We start from the raw sequence: 20738 nt of genomic DNA, 5'->3' as shown, positions 1-20738 counted from the left end.
CCCAGACTGACCCAGCCCTGCCCAGCGAACAGCCCAGCAGCGCGCCTCCCCCAGCACCAGTCAGGCGCATTCATCCCACAAACACTGTTCCCTGCTTCATGTCCAGCACCGTGGAGGATAACGCCATGCCTGCCCTTCACCCCGCAGTGTGACCAGGCTCAGAGGCCCAGGTACGGCCTGTGTCTTCATCCTGAGGACAGTAAGGAGCCTCTGATGGGTTTTAAGCAGGGAGACATCTGAGCCAGCTTTGCCCTCAGAGGTCACTGGCTGCTGTGAGAAGGCAGGCTGGGGGAGCTCGAGTGAGTTAGAGGACATTAGTTAGGGGCCGATAGGTAACTTAGGCCCAGCAGGATGGGGTTTGGACGCATGGGCCTCGAACACGGTGCCTTGGGACTAGCTCATTAGTATCGGCTGAGGCACGTGTTAAACGTCCAGATCTCATCTCTGGAAGTGAGGGCTGCGAACTATTCCTAATAAACTTTCTAAAGGCCACTGCTGTATTGCCAGGCTTGGAAACCATTGTCCTAGACCAAAACAAGGGTGTGGGGTGAAGAGAAGGGAGACATGCTGAGAGGCTGAGGGGAGGGCAGCAGGGCATGGTGGCTGCCACAGTGGAGTCTAGGATGAGGAGGTGTCAGAGTTCTGGCTTGGGGAGGGTGGTGGTATTTGCAGAGATAAAATGCCGCCACTGACAGAGGAGGCACAGGTGTGGGCAGGACTGGGTTGGGAGCGGGATGAGGAATTCAGTTTGGACAGAATAAGTTTGGGAAAGGATTCTGGTCAGGAGTCAGAGGCCCCGGCACTGTGGCACATGGCAGGCACTCAATACACCTATTCCGAAGTGTACATTTTGAAGGAGAATACAGCTGCTCACTGAAGGTCTGCAAGTGGCTAGGATGACCCAGGAATGTGCAGAGGGAAGCGAGGGCCCAGCTGGAGCTCTAAGCAGCAGCAGCATAAAGGGAAGGCCCTCAGAGGAGAGGAGGAAGCAGGAAGGAAGTTAGGAGAGAGGGTGGGCACCCAGCCTGGCTGGCTCTTCTTGGCCTGGCTGTGCACACTCAGGAGCCCAGAATGCAGATATGTGGGTGCACATAGCCAGCCACCCACATGGCCTGTGACCTGTCCTCATCCCAAATGCCTTAGCAAAGGTGGCAGACACTCATGTTCCCACCGAGGCCCTGGCATTCCCAGGACTACCCCTCTTCCAGCCCTGCAAATCCAGGATCCTATTATCACTGAGGCCTCATCAGAAGAGGTTAAGTCACTTTGGGACCTGGAGTGCCTTACACTGATGGAAAGATGGCAATCAAACCTGAACTCGCCTGAGCTCTCAGACAAAACGCTGAGGGCATGTGAGAAGAAAGGGTCTGTGTGCAGAGTGGAGGTGCTCACGGGACTGCCTGGGCCTTGACCGGGATATTGACAGAGGGAATGAAGGGGAGGGGTCTGGTGTGTCTGGGACTCGTGTGTGTTCACTCTGATACATCACGTCTTACTTGCATGTATCAGTGCCCATGTAGAAAGGGCGTGTCTAGTGGGAGTGCTCCTGAGTGCCCCTGAGTACACAGGGCACGGGGGAGGGGGGTCAAATGTGCAGTTTGGATACAAGTGTCTGAGTATAAACATAAGGGTGGGTTGAAGTGCATGGTATGCACACACGTGTGTATGTACGTGGAGGAAGGTGACTCTGGCCCAGGGGGGCGTGCCTAGTGACGGCGAGGACCACAGAACCCTCCACTGACCAGCATGTTCTCCTGCGGGCGGAGCACCAGCTGCCTGCCCACTGCTGCCCACTCCTCCTCACACTGCTGCTCCCGGCCTGGGCCAGGAGCCCTGTGGCTGCAGCTAGCTCCATCTTGAGAAACGGAGAAAGGCCTAGAGACCAGGAGCCGGAAATAGTGTGGGATTTCCGTGGTGTTGGTCAGCTTCAGGTGGTGGGTAGTCACCAGCTCACTCAGCACCTGGGTGGCCACAGAGGTGGGAGAGGCTGGGGATGCATCCCCTTTCCTCAAGCCCATGGCTTTGGGGTAGGGGTAGGGGTATGAGGGGAGGAGACTCAGACTATAAGACCTGTGCCTCAGAAGGGTCTACAGGGACATCTGAGGTCCAGGTAAATTGGCAGGGCCACGGGGTGCAAAATACTCACCCCAGAACACGGCTGCTCGGGGATGAGGTCACTGGCCTGGAGCCAGAATTCCATGCCACCTCCGTAGTCCAGCTCCATACTTAGCCTGCCATCAACAGGGGCCAGGTTGGGCCTCTGGGGCCTCTTGGCCATCCCCACTCTGCTCATCTGGCCCTGGCCAGCCTTCCCCTGGGCTCACCTGCTGGCTTCTCCTCCCTCCCATTCCCATCATGTCTGGCCCCCAACAGTGCCTAGTAAGGGTGCTCCCCACAGGGGGATGGAGGGAGGCTGGGTGGCCCAGCCGACTCACTGTGCAGGCCTCACGTAGCTATGCAGGTCCAGCCTCAGGGGCTGGACGTCGAAGCCTTGCAGGCGCCGCCTCCTCCCTGGAAGCTCCCTTTCCACCTACCGAGCCAAGTGGATCACTGGCCATCTCTGGGCTGGGCAGGCGGTGTGCTACCCAGGAGACAATCAGTGTCTGTGGCGCCACCCCAGGCCAGGAGGGCTCACCTTGTTGTCTAAGCTCATGAAGCCCAGGGCATAGCCAGTACACTCCACCTTGTGCAGGATACTGGGGCCAAGGACCACCGGTGTGAAGGAGATGGAGATGGTGCTGCTGCCCCCTGCAGGGACCACCTGGCGTAGGGACAGCAGCCTCAGCGCTGCCCCAGGCCACCATCTGGCCAGTGCGGGATTCTACAAGGCAGTTCCCAGCCCTGTCCAACTCACCACCTGCTTGGGCCTGACACGGTACAGATGGTCAGAGGGCTCTCCTTCGTGCCCCTGCAGAACGACCGAGATGATCTGTGGGTTACTACAGCTGCTCTCGGCCTGTCATCAAGATGTCAGTGAGGTTCACACAGGCTCAAAGCCCACTGGCCATACCTGGGCAGCCAGCCCGCCCTGTCCCCGCTTCTCACAGCCTGAGCAGCTTCATGGCTGGACTCAGATTCGTTAGAGAGACTTGAAGACAAGAAGGAGATGCTGCTCTCGGGGGTCTCAGGGCACAAGAGGTTGTTTCCGTCTTGGTCCGGCAGCGGGAAAGGTGGCCCATAAAATACCAGAAGCTCCACCAGCCGGTCCTCCCTGTCTTCAGGAATATAGGTCTCCCAGTCCAGGCGGATGTCTGAAGCAGGGGTAGGGGGAGAGGAGCAAGGAATAAGAAAGGAGCAGACAGATCTTCCCTGCACCCCCAGCTCCTTGCAGCCCCTCAGAGTCCACCCATTCTCCCCTATTCAGTGTGGAGCAGGGACTTGCTTCCTCTCTAATGCCACTTAAGGCAATTCTTGTTGAAAGAAGGATCCATAGGCTTACACCGCCCGGCTCTGTCGCCCCAGCCCTACAGATCATAGGACCAGAACTTCGTGTCCAAATGCACGAACCCAGGCACTCTGTGCTCTCTCCACAGCCTCCACACCTGGCCTATTTGCTGACCTCCCTGGGCCTTCCAACTCATGTATCCCCTACCTTCTCCCCCTCCATCTATCAGCCCCCGTCCGCATTGACGTCCTCCCCCAGCCAGGCTAGTCTTTGAGGGCCACCATGTCGACTTCTGTCTTGCCAGGATTCTCAAATCATAAAATAAGAAGAAATATATAGATTGGCTTTTCCTCTTAAAAGATGAAAGAATGTCAGATTGGTGTTTTAAAAAGCTTGGCTCCATTTATGAAGAAACACATATCACAGTCACAAAGGGTGAAAACAGAGGGACGAGCGAAGAGATACCTAGGAGAATGCAATAGCGACCAGGGACAGCGATGTTAATATAAGGGGAGGTGGGATTTAAGCACTGAAGGGGGCGAGGACGAACTCTGCGGGGTGATACAAGGCATCCTTTGTTAAGGTTTAGTTCTCAAAAGCATCTAACAATAGAGCACTTAAAAACATAAAGCAAAACTACTGGAAATGCCAGGAGAACTTGATAAAGATGTGGTGAGATAGTCCACTTCAATACATACACCCATTCTAATTATCCGGATCTGGTAGACAAGAACAAGCAGGATCGCACAGAGCGGCAGTCCTTTCTCCCAACTTTCTTTTAAATCACCGGAAGAACTTAAAAACCACAGTGCCCAAGCCCTGCCCCTATGGACTCTGGTTCAGTTGGGGTGGAGGGCCAAGCCTTGATCCTCACCCAGAAGTTCTGACTGGTTCTGAGCTGGCCATAGCTCTTCCTGTGGCCCAGACACTCTTCATCCCCATACACCCCCTCAGGCCCTGGCTTGCCCTTCCTCCTGGACTCAGCCTGAACACCCCTCCACAGGGCAGCCCGGACCCCTTGATACAGTCCCCAGCACCCTGGCCTTTTCTGGTAGTCATAATGTATTTAATATGCCATGGCAGTCCCATCACGTCTGTCCTGCCCATCAGGACAGAAGCCACTCAGCAGAAACCTAGCTGTCCTGTTTCCTCTGTATCCCCAGCTCCTTGCACAGCACCTAGCATGTAGCTCAGGTACTGCTGGCTAAAGGAATAAGAAAAGGTGCCCGCTGCCAGTGTCTGTCCCTGACAAGAGCTGGGTGTCTGTGGCCCTATGGGCATTGGGAGACCCTGGGTTGGGCAGAGTCAAGTCCCGTCCTCAGGGATATAAGTGGCTCTCTCTGAAAACACTCAACTGGCTTGGTCACTTCCTACCTTGGCCCTCAGGGGTCTCCCTCAGTAACCACAGGCCACCTGGATTCCTGGGGGTCCCAGTCATGGGCCATCAGCTTCCCCCAGCCCACCACATGGCACAGTCTATAGCAAGAACCCCAATTTATCTCGTGTCTCACCACAGGGGCTGGAGTTATTCAGGCGAAGGACCCGGGTAACTGTATCTCCTCCAGAGACCTGGGTGCTGAACCTGGGGGCGGGAGACCAGGATCAGCACAGCCACCACCAGCACACACCTTGCAGGCAGGATTACTTCAGAGAGGAGGGCTGGGGTTAGGGCTCAGGCAGAGAGGAGGCTCCATAGTGGTCTGTCTTCATCCTGGAGTCACCAAGACCCAGGGCTGGAGTGCTCGGTGAACTGTGACCCAGGGCTGTTCACTGCCTTGGTAACCATCCCCACCCCCCACCCCACTCCCGCCCCACCTACAACCACACTGACAGATGGACAGATTTCACCTCAGCTGGTGTGAGGGGAACTAACCTCAGGCCACACTGACAACTTGCTACTCTGTCCCCCAACAGCACTCTGAGATGTGCAGGTAGCCGCCGTGTCCCCTGAGGCCTCTCCCCTCGGGGCAACCCTATCCTGAGGCTTTCTTGCTGGGGAGCACCAGGTGGCCCTGGGTCAGCCGAAGAGCAACAACCCAGGCTGGAGGCCAGAGGGTGTCAAGGGGGCAGAGGAGGAGGCTGGCGGTGGGGCACCTGATGACAGGCTCCTTCTGGAACTGGTCAGTGGTGTAGTTGGTCCTCAGAGAGCTGACGGGGCAGCCTACCACTGCCATGTGCACTGGGATGACAGATGGTGGCAGGTCTCCCACCTGCAAACACACGCCGATCCTTTGTCGCTCTTTGTCACCAGCTGCTACCGCCTTCCTTGCCTCTCCATCCCCTCCCTGCAAGGCCTTTCGTTTCCCAGCCAGCCCGAGGTCTCCATAGCTTGGTTCCAGCTGAGTCTAGACTCATTCTCCACTGTCTGATGCTCTCACCCCAGACACCCTGATGGCCTGGGGCTGCCTGGCCTCTGAGCCCTGGCTTCCATGCCCTTCTCTGTGTCTCTGCTCTCCTGTCCTGCCCCCGAATTGTACAGGTCTCCCAGCCTGACCACCTTTGGCTTCTTACGGCCCCTCTGATCACATTTTTGTATCTTTTAAATGGAAAGAACATTATTTCTCTCTGCTAATGAAAATAAATGTTTATTTTTTAAATTTAAAATATAGAGTGCAACAGTCACCCATAATCCTACCCCCTCAGCATGACTCACTGTCAACAGTTCACGTACGATCATCTAGACAGACTTCTTTTGTGTACATAAAACAGATATAAATGAGAGCATATGGCGCGCATGCTTTTGTTTTGCTAATCTTCTCTTTTTTTTTCCTCACAACATATGATAATTTTATTAATGAAGGTTTACAGCGTCATTTAATGGGCTGTATGGATGGAGCTCATATTTTTATCAAATCTTCTACTGATGAATATGGAGGCTGAGGTGCCCCCGCCAACGCCCCCTCCCCCCCAATTATAAACAAGCTGAGAAGAAAAGGAAACTGGTATGATGTTATTAGTTTACATATCCACTTTTCCTCGGGGAAACTGTGTGTGTGCCCAGCACATGGCCGAAGCACCTGCAAAGGGCGGTATGAATTTCCCACCATGCCCACTCGCAGTGCCTGAGAGCACCTTTACCCCGGCACCTCTACCAACAACTTTTAAACCTTGCGACTCTTACCAAAACCAGCATTTCAGTGTGACTTTAATTACCACAGATGACATATTCTATATGTTCATCGGTCACCTGAATCATTCCTGAATTGCCTATTCATTCTCTGCCCACCTGGGATGCTCTGTCTCCCTTATTGTTAGATAGAACTCTCTGCATATTGAGGTGATCAACGCTTTGTCATACATGATACAAGCAATATAAAGCAATTATCTACTATAATTAACTTGTCCTATATACTAAATAGTTTATGAAAATCTTCTATGCCATAACTAAATCGTGCGGGATGATGTATGTGTTTTATCCCTCCATAATAAACTAAGAGCTCCTTGTTGCTATTGTCTATTATCTTATTCATCCCTGTATCCTCCACAGTCTAGTGGCCTGCATAACAACCCATACACAGTAGGTACTCAATTCATGCTGAATGAGTAAGTAAATGAATGAACTGATGGGAGAATAAATGAATGCACTGAGGGCTAGGAGAGGATTTGGCTCAGGGAGGACATTACTGTTTATCTGCACTTACTCCCCGCTCCAGGTCTTGGGTCCTGGCCCAGGTAGGCGGCCTGATTCCTCTGCCCTCCTCAGTGCAGCCCCAGCCTCATAGGACCTCACGGGAAAAGGTGTGGAAAGTTCCACTGCTCCCTAGGATGCTTGCTGCCTGAATCCTAGTAGTTGTTGCGAATGCAAATGCCTGTCCCCAGCTCAGTGACCATCGTTTTTCTACTTGGTGAGATGCGAGAGGCTGAGGGCCACGTGTTGGAAAAGAGAGAGCCTGAAGGCAAGGGCCAGGGTCAGGCCCCTGGCGCCCCAGGCCATCACCCACTTGCAAGCCCTCACCGTGCAGATGAGGTTGTCCCAGTACTCGCCCCACATGTTCGCACAGCCTGTGATGTCGATGGGTAGCTGCTGGTGGGCTCCCAGCATGCCCTGGGAAATGTGGGGAAAGAAGGCAGCTCCTTTCCCATGAGACAACATGTTTTCCATAAAATCTGGGGGAGAACCAGGAAAGGGGAATGAGGTCCAAACCCTCAAGTGTTAGCAAAGCACTGTATCAGACAAGCCACCCTATAGGTCCAGCGAAAGACTGCTTCTGGGAGCCCAGCATTCAGGGGTCAGCCTCTCTCACCTCCCATGGGCCCAGGCTCCAATGGAAGCCCTTCCTCTTGAGCTGCCACCCATCCCAAATCAAATCCAGGCCCTGTGCACGAGCCTTATGCCCTATCAAGGAGATGGCTTCATTCAAAAGAGGGGTGCTGTCAGGTGGAGGGCCACAGCTGTCCCAGGGACCTCGCAGGAAAAGACACTGCGGTGGCCAGGATGCTGTTGCTGCATCGCCAGCCCGCATCCTCAGGAGGCCACGGAGAACCCCACTCCGGCTGGACCTGGGCTCGGTGCTTGCCCTGGGGCTCTCTTACCCAGCTGCTCTTTCTTGGCCAACTTCTTGCGAATCCGCGCTGTCTTCAGCAGGGCGGGAGAGATATCGGGGCTTTTCCAGATAGGACACAGAAATCACAACAAGCCATCTGGGCCTATCCTCAGGCCTGAGCCACCTCTCCTGGTAACCAGCCTCTCACCAGGTACCCAGCAGAAGGTGGTGGCCCAGGGGACAGCTGGTCAGGTCTCCTTCACCTTCCCCGGTCTTTGCTCCTGCCACACCCCTACCACCTGAAACCACCCACGGGCCCCAGGGTCTGCCCCCCAAGAAAATCAGGAGGGCTCTAGGGTAGGAAGCTCCTCTTCCCCAGGCTCTGTGCCTTGGTGACCCCTGGAGGCAAGTGCAGCCCAGACTCCCCATCTCTTGCCCAGCTTTCTGCAACAGGCCCATTTCCAGTTTTTCCTGCTTGCACCTGTCCAGCTGTGAGTGCACACTAACTTTTCTGGAGTGGGAAAGTTGATGGCTTAGAAATTGTTGGTGGCTCCCCACCACCCACAGCGGTGGTTTGTAAATTGGATTCCCCAGCCTTAGGTGATCTGGCAGTGAGGTGTTCGCAGTAAGGTGCTAGCAAACTGCCCATTTCTGTGGTGTAAATAACTTTCTCTGTGGCTGATTTCAACTTACAGCTTTGCAGAATGCCTCACTGCCACATCTCTGCCCACACAGTTCCCTCCACCTCCAGTAACTTCTCCCTCATCCACTGGCCTGAATATGGCCTGGTTTATCAGAAGCCCTCCACCACAGCAGGCCAGGCCGAGGAGATGGGGCCACAATCCCAGCCTCTGCCACAGGCCCTCTCAGGGTCTGGGGGGTGGGCAGCAGGAAGCATTTCCTCTCCGCATCTCCCATGTCTCCCTGTGAAAACACATCCTCCCACTCCTCACGCCCACCAGCCTCTGGCCGCCTGAGCCACGCAGAGGCCCCACCGGGCAAACCCCACCTGGCCATGTCCTTCCAGGTGACTGCCTCTGAGAGAAACCAGACTTACAGGCTGGGTTTTTGGCTCAGGCTGTTTGGAGAACTCCCAAAGAACTCAAACTTGAGGGTGAAAGGGGTCTGGATTGGGGAGCGATTGGTCAAGATGAGCTGGCGATTCACGCAGGTCCTCAGTGGCACTGTCGAGCCGAAGTCCAGGTGGAGCTCCTCCCTGTGGTATAGCCACAGCTCTGTGAGGGGACACTGCCCCGTGCCCAAGGGCACCAGGTTACACACCACCCTTGGTCCTGCCCAGTGAGCCACTTTGGGCAGGGATGCGAGAGCTGCCTAGAGACCAGGCTTTGTCCTTGGACTCACTTCTCGTCAAGCTGCTACCCCGCAGACACACCCTTCTTGTCTGCCCTTGATGCCAAGAGAGGCCTCAGACTCCACGACTCCCCCAGCCAGGAGCAGACTGGAGAGTCTCCCAATTGCGGGCCTCATGTGGAGAAGCCTAAGGTGCCCACTGCCCTGCCCCAGACATCCCCTACCTGCTTGGACACCATGCCTCCAAGTGGGGTGGGGGGTGGGGGAGATCACACAGAGGGCAAGAAGGGGCAGAGGGATCTGTTCCTACAGAGGTGGTCAGAAACCACGATTACACTGTGGCCTCTTCTTCCTGGCTGCAGGAATCGGTGGAAAGGAGGCAGGTACCACAGGGCAATGCTGGTTCTTCACACGGTCACCTGGCCCGGGCCCTGGGCTCACCTATCAGTGCCCTCTGTAGAGATGGTGATGTCCACTTGCAGTCCCTGGGGTTTCCCAGAAATGCCCAGAACCAGTGGTTCCTTCATGCCTGACACAGTACAAGGGAGTGCCAGATCCGTCAGCTCTTCCTAGAAGAAAGCCCGGCAGACGCGCGTCACCACAGGTAAGGCCCAGGGCTGAGGTGGGCACTCAGCTCACAGGCCTTGACTTCTGTCCAGGCTCCCTGTGGAAGGGCTTCCCATGCCCTCCAGTGAGCCACCATGCACAGGCCCAGCCTGCGGGCCCACACGCTGCCCCCAGGAGGCTTGGCCCCTTCCTCAGGGCTCTAGGCTGTGCCTGCTTCAAAGACCTGGGCAGGCCCGCATGAAGGGAGACCCTCAAAGTGGATCTCTGGAGAAGCTGCACGTTTATTCTGAGGAAGCTGCTACCACAGAAGTCAGACCCTTCCTGAGGGAGGTCTGCTCCTTGCCGGGCCAGGGTCCCTCCGTCTGCACCCTGAGCTCAGGCTCAGCTCTGCAAGAAAGCCCACTGTCCCCGAGTTGGCCAGTGAGGAACTTGGACCTAGGTCTGCAAATCTCTGAGGGAACAAGTTTCTTATTTACATGCCGCCCTGATGGCTTTGCTGTGGGCCGTGCCACAGAGACATTGTACCCTTCGTAGGAGGGGCCTGGCTGCCAGTCAGCCTCCCCAGCAACACCCAGCACAGGGCTCGCTGTGAGCAGCAGGTCTGCTCTGGATCTCTGGGCTTACTGGACAGCTGGGCCCACCTGTGGCCCAGAGAATGGCCTGGGGAGGGCTGCACTGATATCAAAGGCTAGACGTGGCTGGTGGGTTCCAGGGCACATCTGTTTCAGGCCTGCTCCAGGCTTCCTGATGGGGCTCCCAGACCCAAATGCAAGAAATCTCTTCCCCACTCTACTGGTTGACAAAGAACCAGGAGTGGGTCTGAGGCTGAGAACGCTGGTGGCACGGATGCAGACAGCTGCAGGGTGCCTTCCCAGTCCCTTGGGTGCCCTCCCACCCCTACTCACCTGGGTATGAGTAGTCAACTCCAGACTAAGCTGGAGCTCCTCACTGGGGCCCAGTGTGGCACTTCTGGGGGAGACCTTTGCTGTGCAGAAGCTTGCTTGGTGTCCCAGGAGCTGGAAGACACATGGGTGGGCCTTTTGTCATGTGCTAGGCTCCCAGGGTAGACCTGGAGTCCAGACAGAGTGCTCAGTACTGCTGTATGCTCTGCTGGAGGCTGGCAGACCAGGGCCCCACAGCAGAACAGCAGTGCCAGGTGCCCACTGGTGGGATAAACCACAGGTCGCTTCTTTCCTCCTCCACCCTGGATGGACCTCACACCTGTCAAGGGTTGCCTGGACTAAACAAGCCGCCCTAGGAGGCCCAGGGTGATGGGGAGCAAAGGGCAGCAGCCTCTGACGCACAGGAATGTGGTCCCATCTCCCATGGCATGCAGAGCAGGCTCCAGGCAGCACCAAGGGCAATGCCTCAGCTGGGCGCCTAACAGCCGTGTGGACCGGCCAGGGGCTACAGTCTGGCTGTGTGCATCAGAGACTCATTCTCAGGCAGGGAATCGGGATTCCCTGAAATCAGGCAAGGAAAAGCCAGACCAGATGTGCTGCTCTTTCGAAGAGCCCAGCTTTCTGGGCACTGTAGGCCAAAGGAAGGCTGTGGAGGAGGCAGCTAAGCATCTGCTCTGGGGGCAGGGGCGGGACCCTGGGACAATGTCTGCCTCCACATGGGCCTCTGGTGCTGAGGGGCTGCAGACCTGGTGCCGACAGTGTGAGCACACTCACCTCGCCCCACTGGAACTGGGTGGGCAGGAGTGTGCCGTTGATGAGCGTGATGTTTGCCTTCCTGGGTACGCCCAGGTAGAGGTTGCTGACCTCCACTTGGCTGCTCTTCAGATACACGTGGGGCTTCTGCACCTCGGCATACACAGGGAGGTAGCTAGAACATGGGGAATAAAGGCATACTGATCAGAAAAAAAAGAAATAAAACTGTCCCTATTTGCCGATGACATGATGGTCAATTTAGAAAATCCCGAGGAATCTATTTTTTAAAAACTCTTAGACCTAATGAGTCAGCAAAGGTAGAGGGTGAAAAATCAACAAATATAAATCACGCTTTTATGTTATCAATGAACATGTGGAAACGGAAATTAAAAATACAATATCATTTAGAATTGGTATTAGAAATGGTAATAAAAATTTTTATTGAATAAAAATACAATACCATTTAGAAATACCATTCAAAAATGGAAATACTTAGGTATAAAGCTAATAAAACATGTACAGGATTTGTGTGCTGAAAACTACAAAATATTGATAAAAGAAATCAAAGACTTAGTAGATGGAGGGACATGCCGTGTTTATGAATTACAAGAGTCAATATAGGAAAGATGCCAGTTCTCCACAAATTGATCTATAGGTATTAACACAATTCTTGACAAACTCCCAGTAAGGATTTTTGTACATACAGACAAGCTGATTATACAATTTATATGGAAAGACAAAAGACAGAATGACTAAAGAAATTTTTATAAAGAAGAAGATAGAAAATCACTCTACTGGATGTTAAGACGTACTATGTAGCTACAGTAATCGAGAGAGTGTGCTATTTATTACTGGAGGGATGAGCACAGATTGATGGAACACAGAAAACCTAGAAAGTGATCTACGAATAGAGATGATATATATTTTGCTTCTGATTTTTTATTTTAATTGTAGATTCACATGCAGCTACAACAACAACAACAAAATAGAGAGAGATACTGTATATCTTTCATCAGTTTCCCCAGTGGTTAACATCTTGCATAACCATAGTACAATATGGCAACCAGGAGATCAACATTGATACAATCCATCAATTTTATTCAGACCCTACCAGGTTTACATGCACACCTCATGCACACGTTGTTTTTTTTTTTTTGGTTTGTGTTTTGTTTTTTTGCTTGTGTCAACCTCCTATTTTATTTATTTATATTAATTTATTTTAATTAGTTTTAATTTGTGTATATTTGCTTCTATGCAATTTAATCACACGTCTAGACACATATGACACCACCATTCAAGACACAGAACGGTCCATCACAAGGATGCCTCACCGGACATTTTTATAGCCACAGTCACAGTCACTTCTCTCTCTCTCTTCCTCCCTCCCTAACTCCTGGCAACCATTAATCTGTTCTCCATCTCTGTAATTTTAAAAATACTATATAAATGGAATCATTCAGTGTGTCATCTTTGGATATTTGCTTTTTTTTCCCTCAGCATAATTCCCTTGAGATCCAGCCAAGTGTGGAGTGTATCAATAGTTTGTTCTTTTTTATTGCTGAGTAGTTAGTATTCCATGGTATGACTACACCAGTTTAACTAGTCTCCTGTTTAAAAACATTTGAGTTGTCTCAACTGATTTCTGACAAAAGGTGTAAAAATAATTCAGTGGGAGAAGGATAGTCTTTCAATAAATGAGATACTGGAGGAATTAAGATATCCACAGGCAAAAAATTAAATAAAATGAAGCTCTACCTAAACCTCACAACTTACTAAAAAATTAATTCAAAATGTATCACAAACTTCAATGTGAAATGTAAAACTCTAAAACTTTTAGAAAACAATAGGAGAAAATCTTTAGGACCCCAAAGTACAAGTCATAAAAGGAAAATTTGATAAACTGGTTCTCACCAAAATTAAAAAGTTTGGCTCTGTGAAGGCCCTTTCTTCTTCCAAAAGACAAAATTTTACAGACTGGGAGAAAATATTTGTAAACTACATATTGGACAAAAGACATACCTAGAATATGTAAAACAAAAAACAAAAACAAAAACAAAACCCTCTTAAAATGTAACGATAAAACAATCTAATCAGAAAACAATGTAAAAATTTCACCGAAGAGAATATGCAGATGGAGGGAAAGCAACCAAATAGATCTAGTCCTACATTCCTATTTATGAATGAATGAATGAATGAATGGAATGACTGGTGTAGCTGGCCAGTGTAGGTTTCCTCCACGGCTTGACTTGGACTGCTCTTCCCAAGGTCATCTTCCTTTTATGGAATTCAGGTAGCTGTGCACTGTTTCCACATATGCTTCACTCCTTGCTCTCCACACCTACACCCTCTTACTCAGAGGGAACTGGCACCACCAGGCTCTTATGCAAATCAACTTCCTCTTCCATTCAAAAACAGGAACGGGCAGCCAAGGATTACTAGATATAGAAGAAAAACCAAAAAAAGAGGACTCCAAACCAAAATGTGAGGAAACAAAAATTAGTTTCCTTGGAGAAATGTGAGACGCTGCTGGATCCATAAGATCATGACCGATCACTATAAAAAAGGCACAATTCAATAACTAAAAAGCTTGAAATTTTAAAATATGATTCCCAAAAGAAGGGCGTCTACCAAAGACTGAATTAGTGACCTGCAGGGCCAAGGCCATCTCCCTGAACAAAACACAAAAACACTGAGAGATGGAAAACATGAGGAAAATGGTTAAATTCATGTAGTATGGATCCGGCAAGATTTCCTACATGCTTCTTCTGGAGGTAGACCCTCCTCCTGTCACAAGGTGGTGGCACGTGGAGAAAGCCAGTTCCATTTTCCACTGAGGTTGTTAAGCTGGAAATATGTGAGCCTGGAGTTCTAAGTACCTGAATTCCCCAGGGCAGAGTGCCTAAGGGCGCTTGTCAATGGGAGAGAAAGGCCGACAGAGAGAGAGAAACAGAGTCGAAGGTTGAGGTGGCCATAGGGTAGAGGGAAGGCAGATGGGGAATGAGCGAGAAGCAGAAGACCAGACGGAGAAAAAGGCTGGAGCCCTTGGAATCATCAGGGCAGAAATGCCCAGTTACAGGAGCCACTGGTTTCCTTTTTCTGCCTAAGTTGGTTACATCTGTATTTCCATCGCCTGCAACTGTAAACATTCTGAGTGACAAAAGAAGAAAGAACAGAGGTATGAAAGGAAAGGAAGCCAGCAAAGATTTAATTACAGGCATTCTCCCTGAGAAGACAGACTTGACCTTCATATGAGGTCCACGAGGTGCCACACGTGACCTGTGAGGAAAAGAGTCATACTCAGACCTGTACTGATAGTTGTGGAAAAGCACATTCGAATGAGACACTGGTGGTGCTCCCTTGCACCCCACATCGGATGATAAAAAGTGAGATAATATCTGTCCCTGGGAGAGTGTGGTGTGATGGGTAGCTTCATACACTGTAAGCAAAAGTAAAAAATGGCACAGTCTTTTTGGAGGATAATTCAGGAGTATTTGTAAAGATTTAAAATGAGCATATAAAGAGGCATTTTTCTCACTCCGTTGAGATTTTGTTTCCAGGCATATTTTCCGTTTGGCTCAAATAAATTTTTATAAAAATTCTCCAAAAAAAAAAATAATAATGAGCATTTGTTTTCATAACGAAATACAAAATACATGCAAAAATGACTATAAAATGACAGTAAAAATGACAGTATAAATACATATACGGTTTAAAGAATAAAAAAAAAAACTTGTACTAATTTACATCCCTTTATCACGCACTAATTTACATCCCTTTATCACGCACACACTGGAAGGATACTAGCGAGTTATGGCTGCGTAAGGGATTGATTTTCTCCTGTAACTTCCAAATTTTATAGAATAAACATGTCTTGATACCTTTAAATTCTGAAATGTCTATAGATAAATACTTAATTACACATAATGTGATAACGCGGTGAATATGCAGGTGTGCTGTGCTGGCTCGCCCCCTCCTCACCACCTCCCCCTCGCCCTCACCTCCAGGCCCCGTCTACCACCTCCAGCACCAGAACGGTGGACAGACGCTGGCACTGCATGGCCTCCAAGGTGATGTTCACTCTGCACTCTCCCAGAGGGTGAACCTGGCCGCTCGAGGGCTCAATATCGAAAGGAGACACCTGATTGAGAGGTCAGAACAGAAAGAGAAGGGGTGAGGACACTTGGGATTGCAGAACCGGGGGCTGGCCATGCCCAACCAGGGTTATCCAAGAGCTGCCCCCAGCTCTAGGCGACAGGAGGCGGCAAGCAGGTGGGGAGCACAGCTCAGCGAGAGTCTCAGGATTCAGAGGACAAATACTGAGTCTCCAGGTGAGACTGGCCGTGATCTGAGAGAGGAACAAGGCAGAGGGAGGTGCCGTGCTGGGGGCAGTTACGGTGGCTCTCTGAGAGGTCAGCCCACCCCACTGAGCAGGCATAGGTCAGGACCCTGATGGCTTTAACCCATTTCCTGTTTAGAAAAAAAAAAGTGCAGCTCGCTGCCAGCGTTAATTTTACATAAACACATTCTCTGAGGCTGAAGCAAATCTAACTGGTTTTCAATGTGAAAATAAAATATAAAAACTGTTTTTGGAGTTATTTCTAAACAACTTGTATCTCTAATCCGAATGTAACAGAAATGTACACATACATCGGATTCATTGAACGAATCCCCGGCTAACAACTGTTTGAAAATGATGTTAACATACATGTAGGAATGCTACGTTTTCTGGAATTTGACATTTTCAGGGACCGAGAATTACTCTATTTTGTGCATAGAAATACTACTACTAGAAACAGAATGCTATAAACAGAATGATGTCATTTAGTTCCAGAGACTATCAATATACTAGAGCAATGCTAAAATAATAAGCAAAGCGAGATGTTTCGTGGCAAACTTTGGGGGTAAGGTTAGGACTGTAATCTGTGAGTTGTCTCTGGGTGGAGGCTGCAGCCACAGGTGCCGCCGGTGAGTATTCTTGGGGCAAACGGGAAAAGGGCTAAGTAAGAAAAACCATCAAGTCACTAAATTGGTGGGCGGAAATCTTCCACATAGCCACAGATTTCTCCCCGCCAGCAGGCTTGTACTCATTCACCTGGCAGGTCCACCTCCTCCCCGCACTCCAGACTCACAAAGGGAGAGGGGACAGGAAAAGGCTTAGGAAGAAGAACGTACCTGGGGAGGGCTCTAGTCTACCCCTCTTCCTGTCCTTGACTGCGATAAAAAGCACTAGTCTGACTGAGTGGCCCCATGGTCAGTGGGGTGTCACTGGTCATTGAGAGATCACACCCAGGAGGGACGTTATTCCTCTTTGGTCTCTTCCTTCCATGAGACCAACACAATGAGCATAGGGCACCCCACATGGGCCTGGCTCACCTTCTCCCACCCCCACCTCCCACTCAGGCTGCCACGCTATGCAGTCCTGGGCCCTGTGCTCTCATGCTTCTGAAGTTTCACCTCCCTGGCACTGGTGGAAGGGACCTGCTGGCTGTCACTAGAGGCTGCTTAGGCCTTATTCCCAGAAAAAGTGGCTTTTGAGTTCTGGCTCAAGTTTGGGGTCCACGCTCCACTTGTAAGGAAAGAGTCCTTCTGATTTCTTTGGTCTTTGTTCCTCCTGTGCATCTCCCTTGAAGCCCTGGGTGTGTGTGGGGCGGGGGGCAGTGGTGGTGGCTGCACTGGGAATTAGAGGCCTGGGGTCTCATATGATTCCGTCACTCATTAGCTGTGTGACCCTGCAGAAGTCCGTCCCTCTCTGTCCCTCCTCTATCAAAGGAGGAGGTTGGCTGAGGTTCATAATTTCCCAGCTCTGCTCTGGGAAATCCCAGGGATTCCTCAGAAGCGCCTCGGGCAGGGGACTGGGATGTGGGGAAAGGCAGGATGGCCCAGGGAGTGCCTAAAAAGTGGGTCTCTGGGTGGCCAGAGCAGTTGTATTTTATTCTAGATCTTAGGCCTCTAAGGTTTCACTTGAAGATAAGTTCCCTTTCTAATGACACTGATGCCATCCTGCCCTCAACCCCCGTCCCAGCCTTCTGTGGTTCCACGGTCCAGGGAGAGAGACCAGTGAGCCCTGGGAGGGAAAGGGCCAGCTCCAAGCCTGTGTAACGAGACACTTGGCAATGGTGTTGATGACTCAGTGAAAACTGTCATAGCTTCTGAGTTTCAGAGTGCCCAGCTAGAGAGGTGGGGCTGTCGGGTGAAGAATGGCCTTTGAGTGGAAAGTAAAGCCCTGGGGAAAGAGATCCTATGTTAGCAGATACGATTATGTGTGGCTGCAACAGTCTTTCCTTGGCTTCTGAATGTGGAAGTTCTGACCAGGAGGGCAAGTGGGCAAATCCTCAGCCCCTTTTAGTATTTTATATTTTATAGTAAACAGAAAAGCACTATCTGAGTGGACATGAAACTTGGGTTTTCTTTTTGGAGCCTTTGGGTTTGAGATGCGAGCTCGGGCACAATCCCTGGGAAGTTTGGAACCTTTGGGGTGAACCAGCTGGGCCTGTCGTTCCCTGGAAGCTTCCCACCCAGCTCAGCTACCTACTTTCTTCTTGACTCAGGCTGCTTGCTCTGACACAGAGAAGGAAACCCGTGTCCTGTGTCTGCATTATATGGTAGAGAAAGGAACAGGAAAATCCAGTTCAAGGTTCAGTTCTACTCCAGAAAGAACTCCAACTGCCTCATAGATGGGGAGAACTGGGGACACTGCCAGGCAAAAGTCACCAGGGAGGCTTTTCTTCTCCCGGCCTCAACCCTCTGAATTCCCCAGCACAAGTTTCACAGCTCAAATGTGACACAGGTGAATCAGCTCCTGGGGGGAGTCATGGCACAGGAGGAGCCGGTCAAGCCCGACTTACACCCTCATGCCTCTCTTGGAGGCAGACTGGACTCTCTTTCATGCACCACATGGCTGGGAGCGGACTGATGTTCTGGATCTGGATGGTGTTTGTGGCTTTCTGTCCCAGGAGCAGCAAACCAAACTGAAGGGCTGAGACGTCGATGACGAGGACAGGCCCCTGAGACACCCAGAGGAGCCCGTCACTGGGATACTTGGGAGTGGCCTCTGTGCCCTACCGCTGCCACCCGTCTGGCCCACCCAGCTGCCAAGCCTCCCGGCAGCACCTTGAAGGCTGCCTCAATGTGTAACACCACCGGCGAGGGTGAATCTCTGATTTCACACAGCAGGTCCTGGCTTACTGGGCCGGGGACACCCCCGGTAAACTTCAACTCGAAATCCTCAACTTCGTTGGATTCTGGAGAGACGGGGAAAGCGAGAGGTTGAGAAAGGAAGCAGGGGCAGGTTCCTTCTGTGACCGGGCCTGGAGGTCTGGCCTTTGCTGGTCTGTCATCCACGTGCGCCAGGCTGCAGCTGGAGCTGGTCACAGGACACCACGACCCCTGCACGGCGCCCTGTCACTCTGAGGTCTCCTTCCCCAGCTAGTCCCAGGCAGGTCACGACCCCTCCTGCAGTCCCCGCAGTACCTATGGTCCCTGTGCAGGGCTCCACTTCGATGATGTGGCAGTCACTGATCTTCCCCCACATGTATGTGATGGGTGACTTGCTGTTGTTCCACATCTGAAAGACACACCCCAATCTGGGCTCCCCGAGACTGCTCGTGCTTGTTAAAGGACTGCAGGATTGTGGGTTCACAAAGGGTCCTCCCGACGCCCGCCCCGCTAATTTCTAACCAGCCGACAGCACCAACACACGCTGCAGGGCTTGCGGGCACCGTGTCCTGCCAGAGACCCATGAACGCTGGAATGGGTTCCACAGCCCTCTCATCTGGAGGATGCTGGGAAGTTGATAAAATGAGACACACCCGGCCCAGCATCTGTGCAAACCAAGTTGGTTCAGGGGCCCTGGGAACAGCCTCATCCTCTGCCACCATCTGCCCCTCCAGCCACATCTTCCTTATACCCGTGCCCAAGTTCAGCATCATCTCAGCTAGCCTACGCTGGGGAGAGGGAAGGATGTACCTTAAAATCTTTCTTCACATTTATGCCAATGTAGTTCTCCCCAGGGATGATGAGAGCATACGGTTCTAAGAGAACCTGGAAAGGTTCTACTGAGCCTTTTGCCTCGATTTCCAGGACGATCACATCATCCACAGAGTATGACAGGTCTTTCTGGTTTTCCAGGTCTGAACTAAACACAAACCCACCATGAGCTAGGAGCTAACATAGGCTAAGAACATGGCCTTGCAAACCCCTTGCTTCTTTGTCTTGTGAAAACGTTCCCCAACCCACAGCTCCCAAGCCCCCTGAAATCTGAGGCATCAGCTAATGTCCTGAAACAGGGATGAAAGCCTGTGGCTGTGACAGCAACTCAACCTAAGGCCTGAGACAGGGGCACCTGGCTGCAACAGCCAGCCTGGAATTTCTCCCAAGGCTGGCTAGAGAGACCCGTCCTGATGGTCGCTTAGGCAGGAGCTGGTAGTGATGACTGGCATGGGACAAAACCTTCCCTCATTAGTCACTACCACCCAGGGGCCACCAGCCCGGCTGTCCAGGGGTAACAATGAGCTTGGGGCGTAGCTCTCAAAGTGCGTCCAGTGGGCTCTGTCACCTGCATGCTGAGCCCACTCCAAGCCTAGGTGCCAGGGTGAGGCAAACACGCTCCCTTGTCCGTGCCTGCTAGGGGTCAGGTGGCTCCTTCACTCCTTCGTGTTGCTTTCCTGAGGATCCCCATGGGGAAGGCAGGCCCTGCTGCCTACACCTCATCCAGGGCCCAGTCCTTGCTCACCTCACGGGCTCTGGGACTCCCTCTAGCACCATCTGGAGCACACTGTGAAAATCCCTCAGCTGCAAGACAAACACAGCACCTGCAAACAAACTGTATTCCAGCCAGGCGGCCCAGGGAAGGCTGAAGCCACGCACGAATTCCTCCCTCCTCTGGGCCTGGCCACCAGGAAGGCCTTCCCTGCGACCTAGGGGCAAGGGGGTGGCTGCCAGGATGTGTGGCAAGCCTACCTCAGCTGGGCCTGGGGGACAGGAACGAAAAGCTCTCCAGACCCCAACATTGCCCCTGGGCAGTGCCCTCCATGTGGGCCCCGGACAGCCGGTGAGGTGGCTGGATGCTGGGTTGAGAGGCAGACCTGTGCATCTTCCCAACAAGGGTTCCTGAGCACCCTCTTCGCACACGGGGCTTCGCAGGGAACAGGGAGCCGTGTTCAACTCACCCTCGGGAACCTGCGCCTCACTCTCTCTGGGGGCTGCTGGGGACTGGCCAGGGGGTGGGAACGTCCTCAATGACGTAGTAGAAACATGGAAGACCCCAGAGCTGAGACAGGAGCCCAGGGTCTTGCTGCTGAGGAGGTGTGTGCAGGATCAGGACTGGGCAGAATGAGT

At 52.0% G+C, this 20738-nt stretch overlaps 1 protein-coding gene across 1 annotated transcript in view; it reads right to left on the bottom strand.

The window, feature by feature from the left end:
- The window catches only part of LOC102894476 (deleted in lung and esophageal cancer protein 1), a 31276-nt gene that overhangs the window by 3211 nt on the left and 7327 nt on the right, over nucleotides 1-20738 (bottom strand). Inside the window, exons 8-27 of the mRNA XM_025046040.1 lie at nucleotides 20134-20192; nucleotides 19368-19536; nucleotides 18873-18966; nucleotides 18513-18643; nucleotides 18248-18406; nucleotides 15401-15540; nucleotides 11424-11577; nucleotides 10653-10763; nucleotides 9622-9749; nucleotides 8927-9085; nucleotides 7919-7989; nucleotides 7341-7492; nucleotides 5480-5595; nucleotides 4897-4967; nucleotides 3046-3251; nucleotides 2855-2956; nucleotides 2636-2761; nucleotides 2436-2530; nucleotides 2147-2231; nucleotides 1743-1961 (exon numbers count right to left, since the gene is read on the bottom strand). Of these exons, the coding sequence (XP_024901808.1) occupies nucleotides 1743-1961; nucleotides 2147-2231; nucleotides 2436-2530; nucleotides 2636-2761; nucleotides 2855-2956; nucleotides 3046-3251; nucleotides 4897-4967; nucleotides 5480-5595; nucleotides 7341-7492; nucleotides 7919-7989; nucleotides 8927-9085; nucleotides 9622-9749; nucleotides 10653-10763; nucleotides 11424-11577; nucleotides 15401-15540; nucleotides 18248-18406; nucleotides 18513-18643; nucleotides 18873-18966; nucleotides 19368-19536; nucleotides 20134-20192 (2547 nt within the window). The remainder of the gene's footprint in view (nucleotides 1-1742; nucleotides 1962-2146; nucleotides 2232-2435; nucleotides 2531-2635; nucleotides 2762-2854; nucleotides 2957-3045; nucleotides 3252-4896; nucleotides 4968-5479; nucleotides 5596-7340; nucleotides 7493-7918; nucleotides 7990-8926; nucleotides 9086-9621; nucleotides 9750-10652; nucleotides 10764-11423; nucleotides 11578-15400; nucleotides 15541-18247; nucleotides 18407-18512; nucleotides 18644-18872; nucleotides 18967-19367; nucleotides 19537-20133; nucleotides 20193-20738) is intronic.

The sequence above is a fragment of the Pteropus alecto genome, unplaced genomic scaffold (genome assembly GCF_000325575.1).
Source record: "Pteropus alecto unplaced genomic scaffold, ASM32557v1 scaffold354, whole genome shotgun sequence".
In the NCBI taxonomy this organism is placed as follows: domain Eukaryota; kingdom Metazoa; phylum Chordata; class Mammalia; order Chiroptera; family Pteropodidae; genus Pteropus; species Pteropus alecto.
The sequence above is the reverse complement of the archived record's forward strand: the minus strand, read 5'-3'. Positions and strand labels throughout refer to the sequence as shown.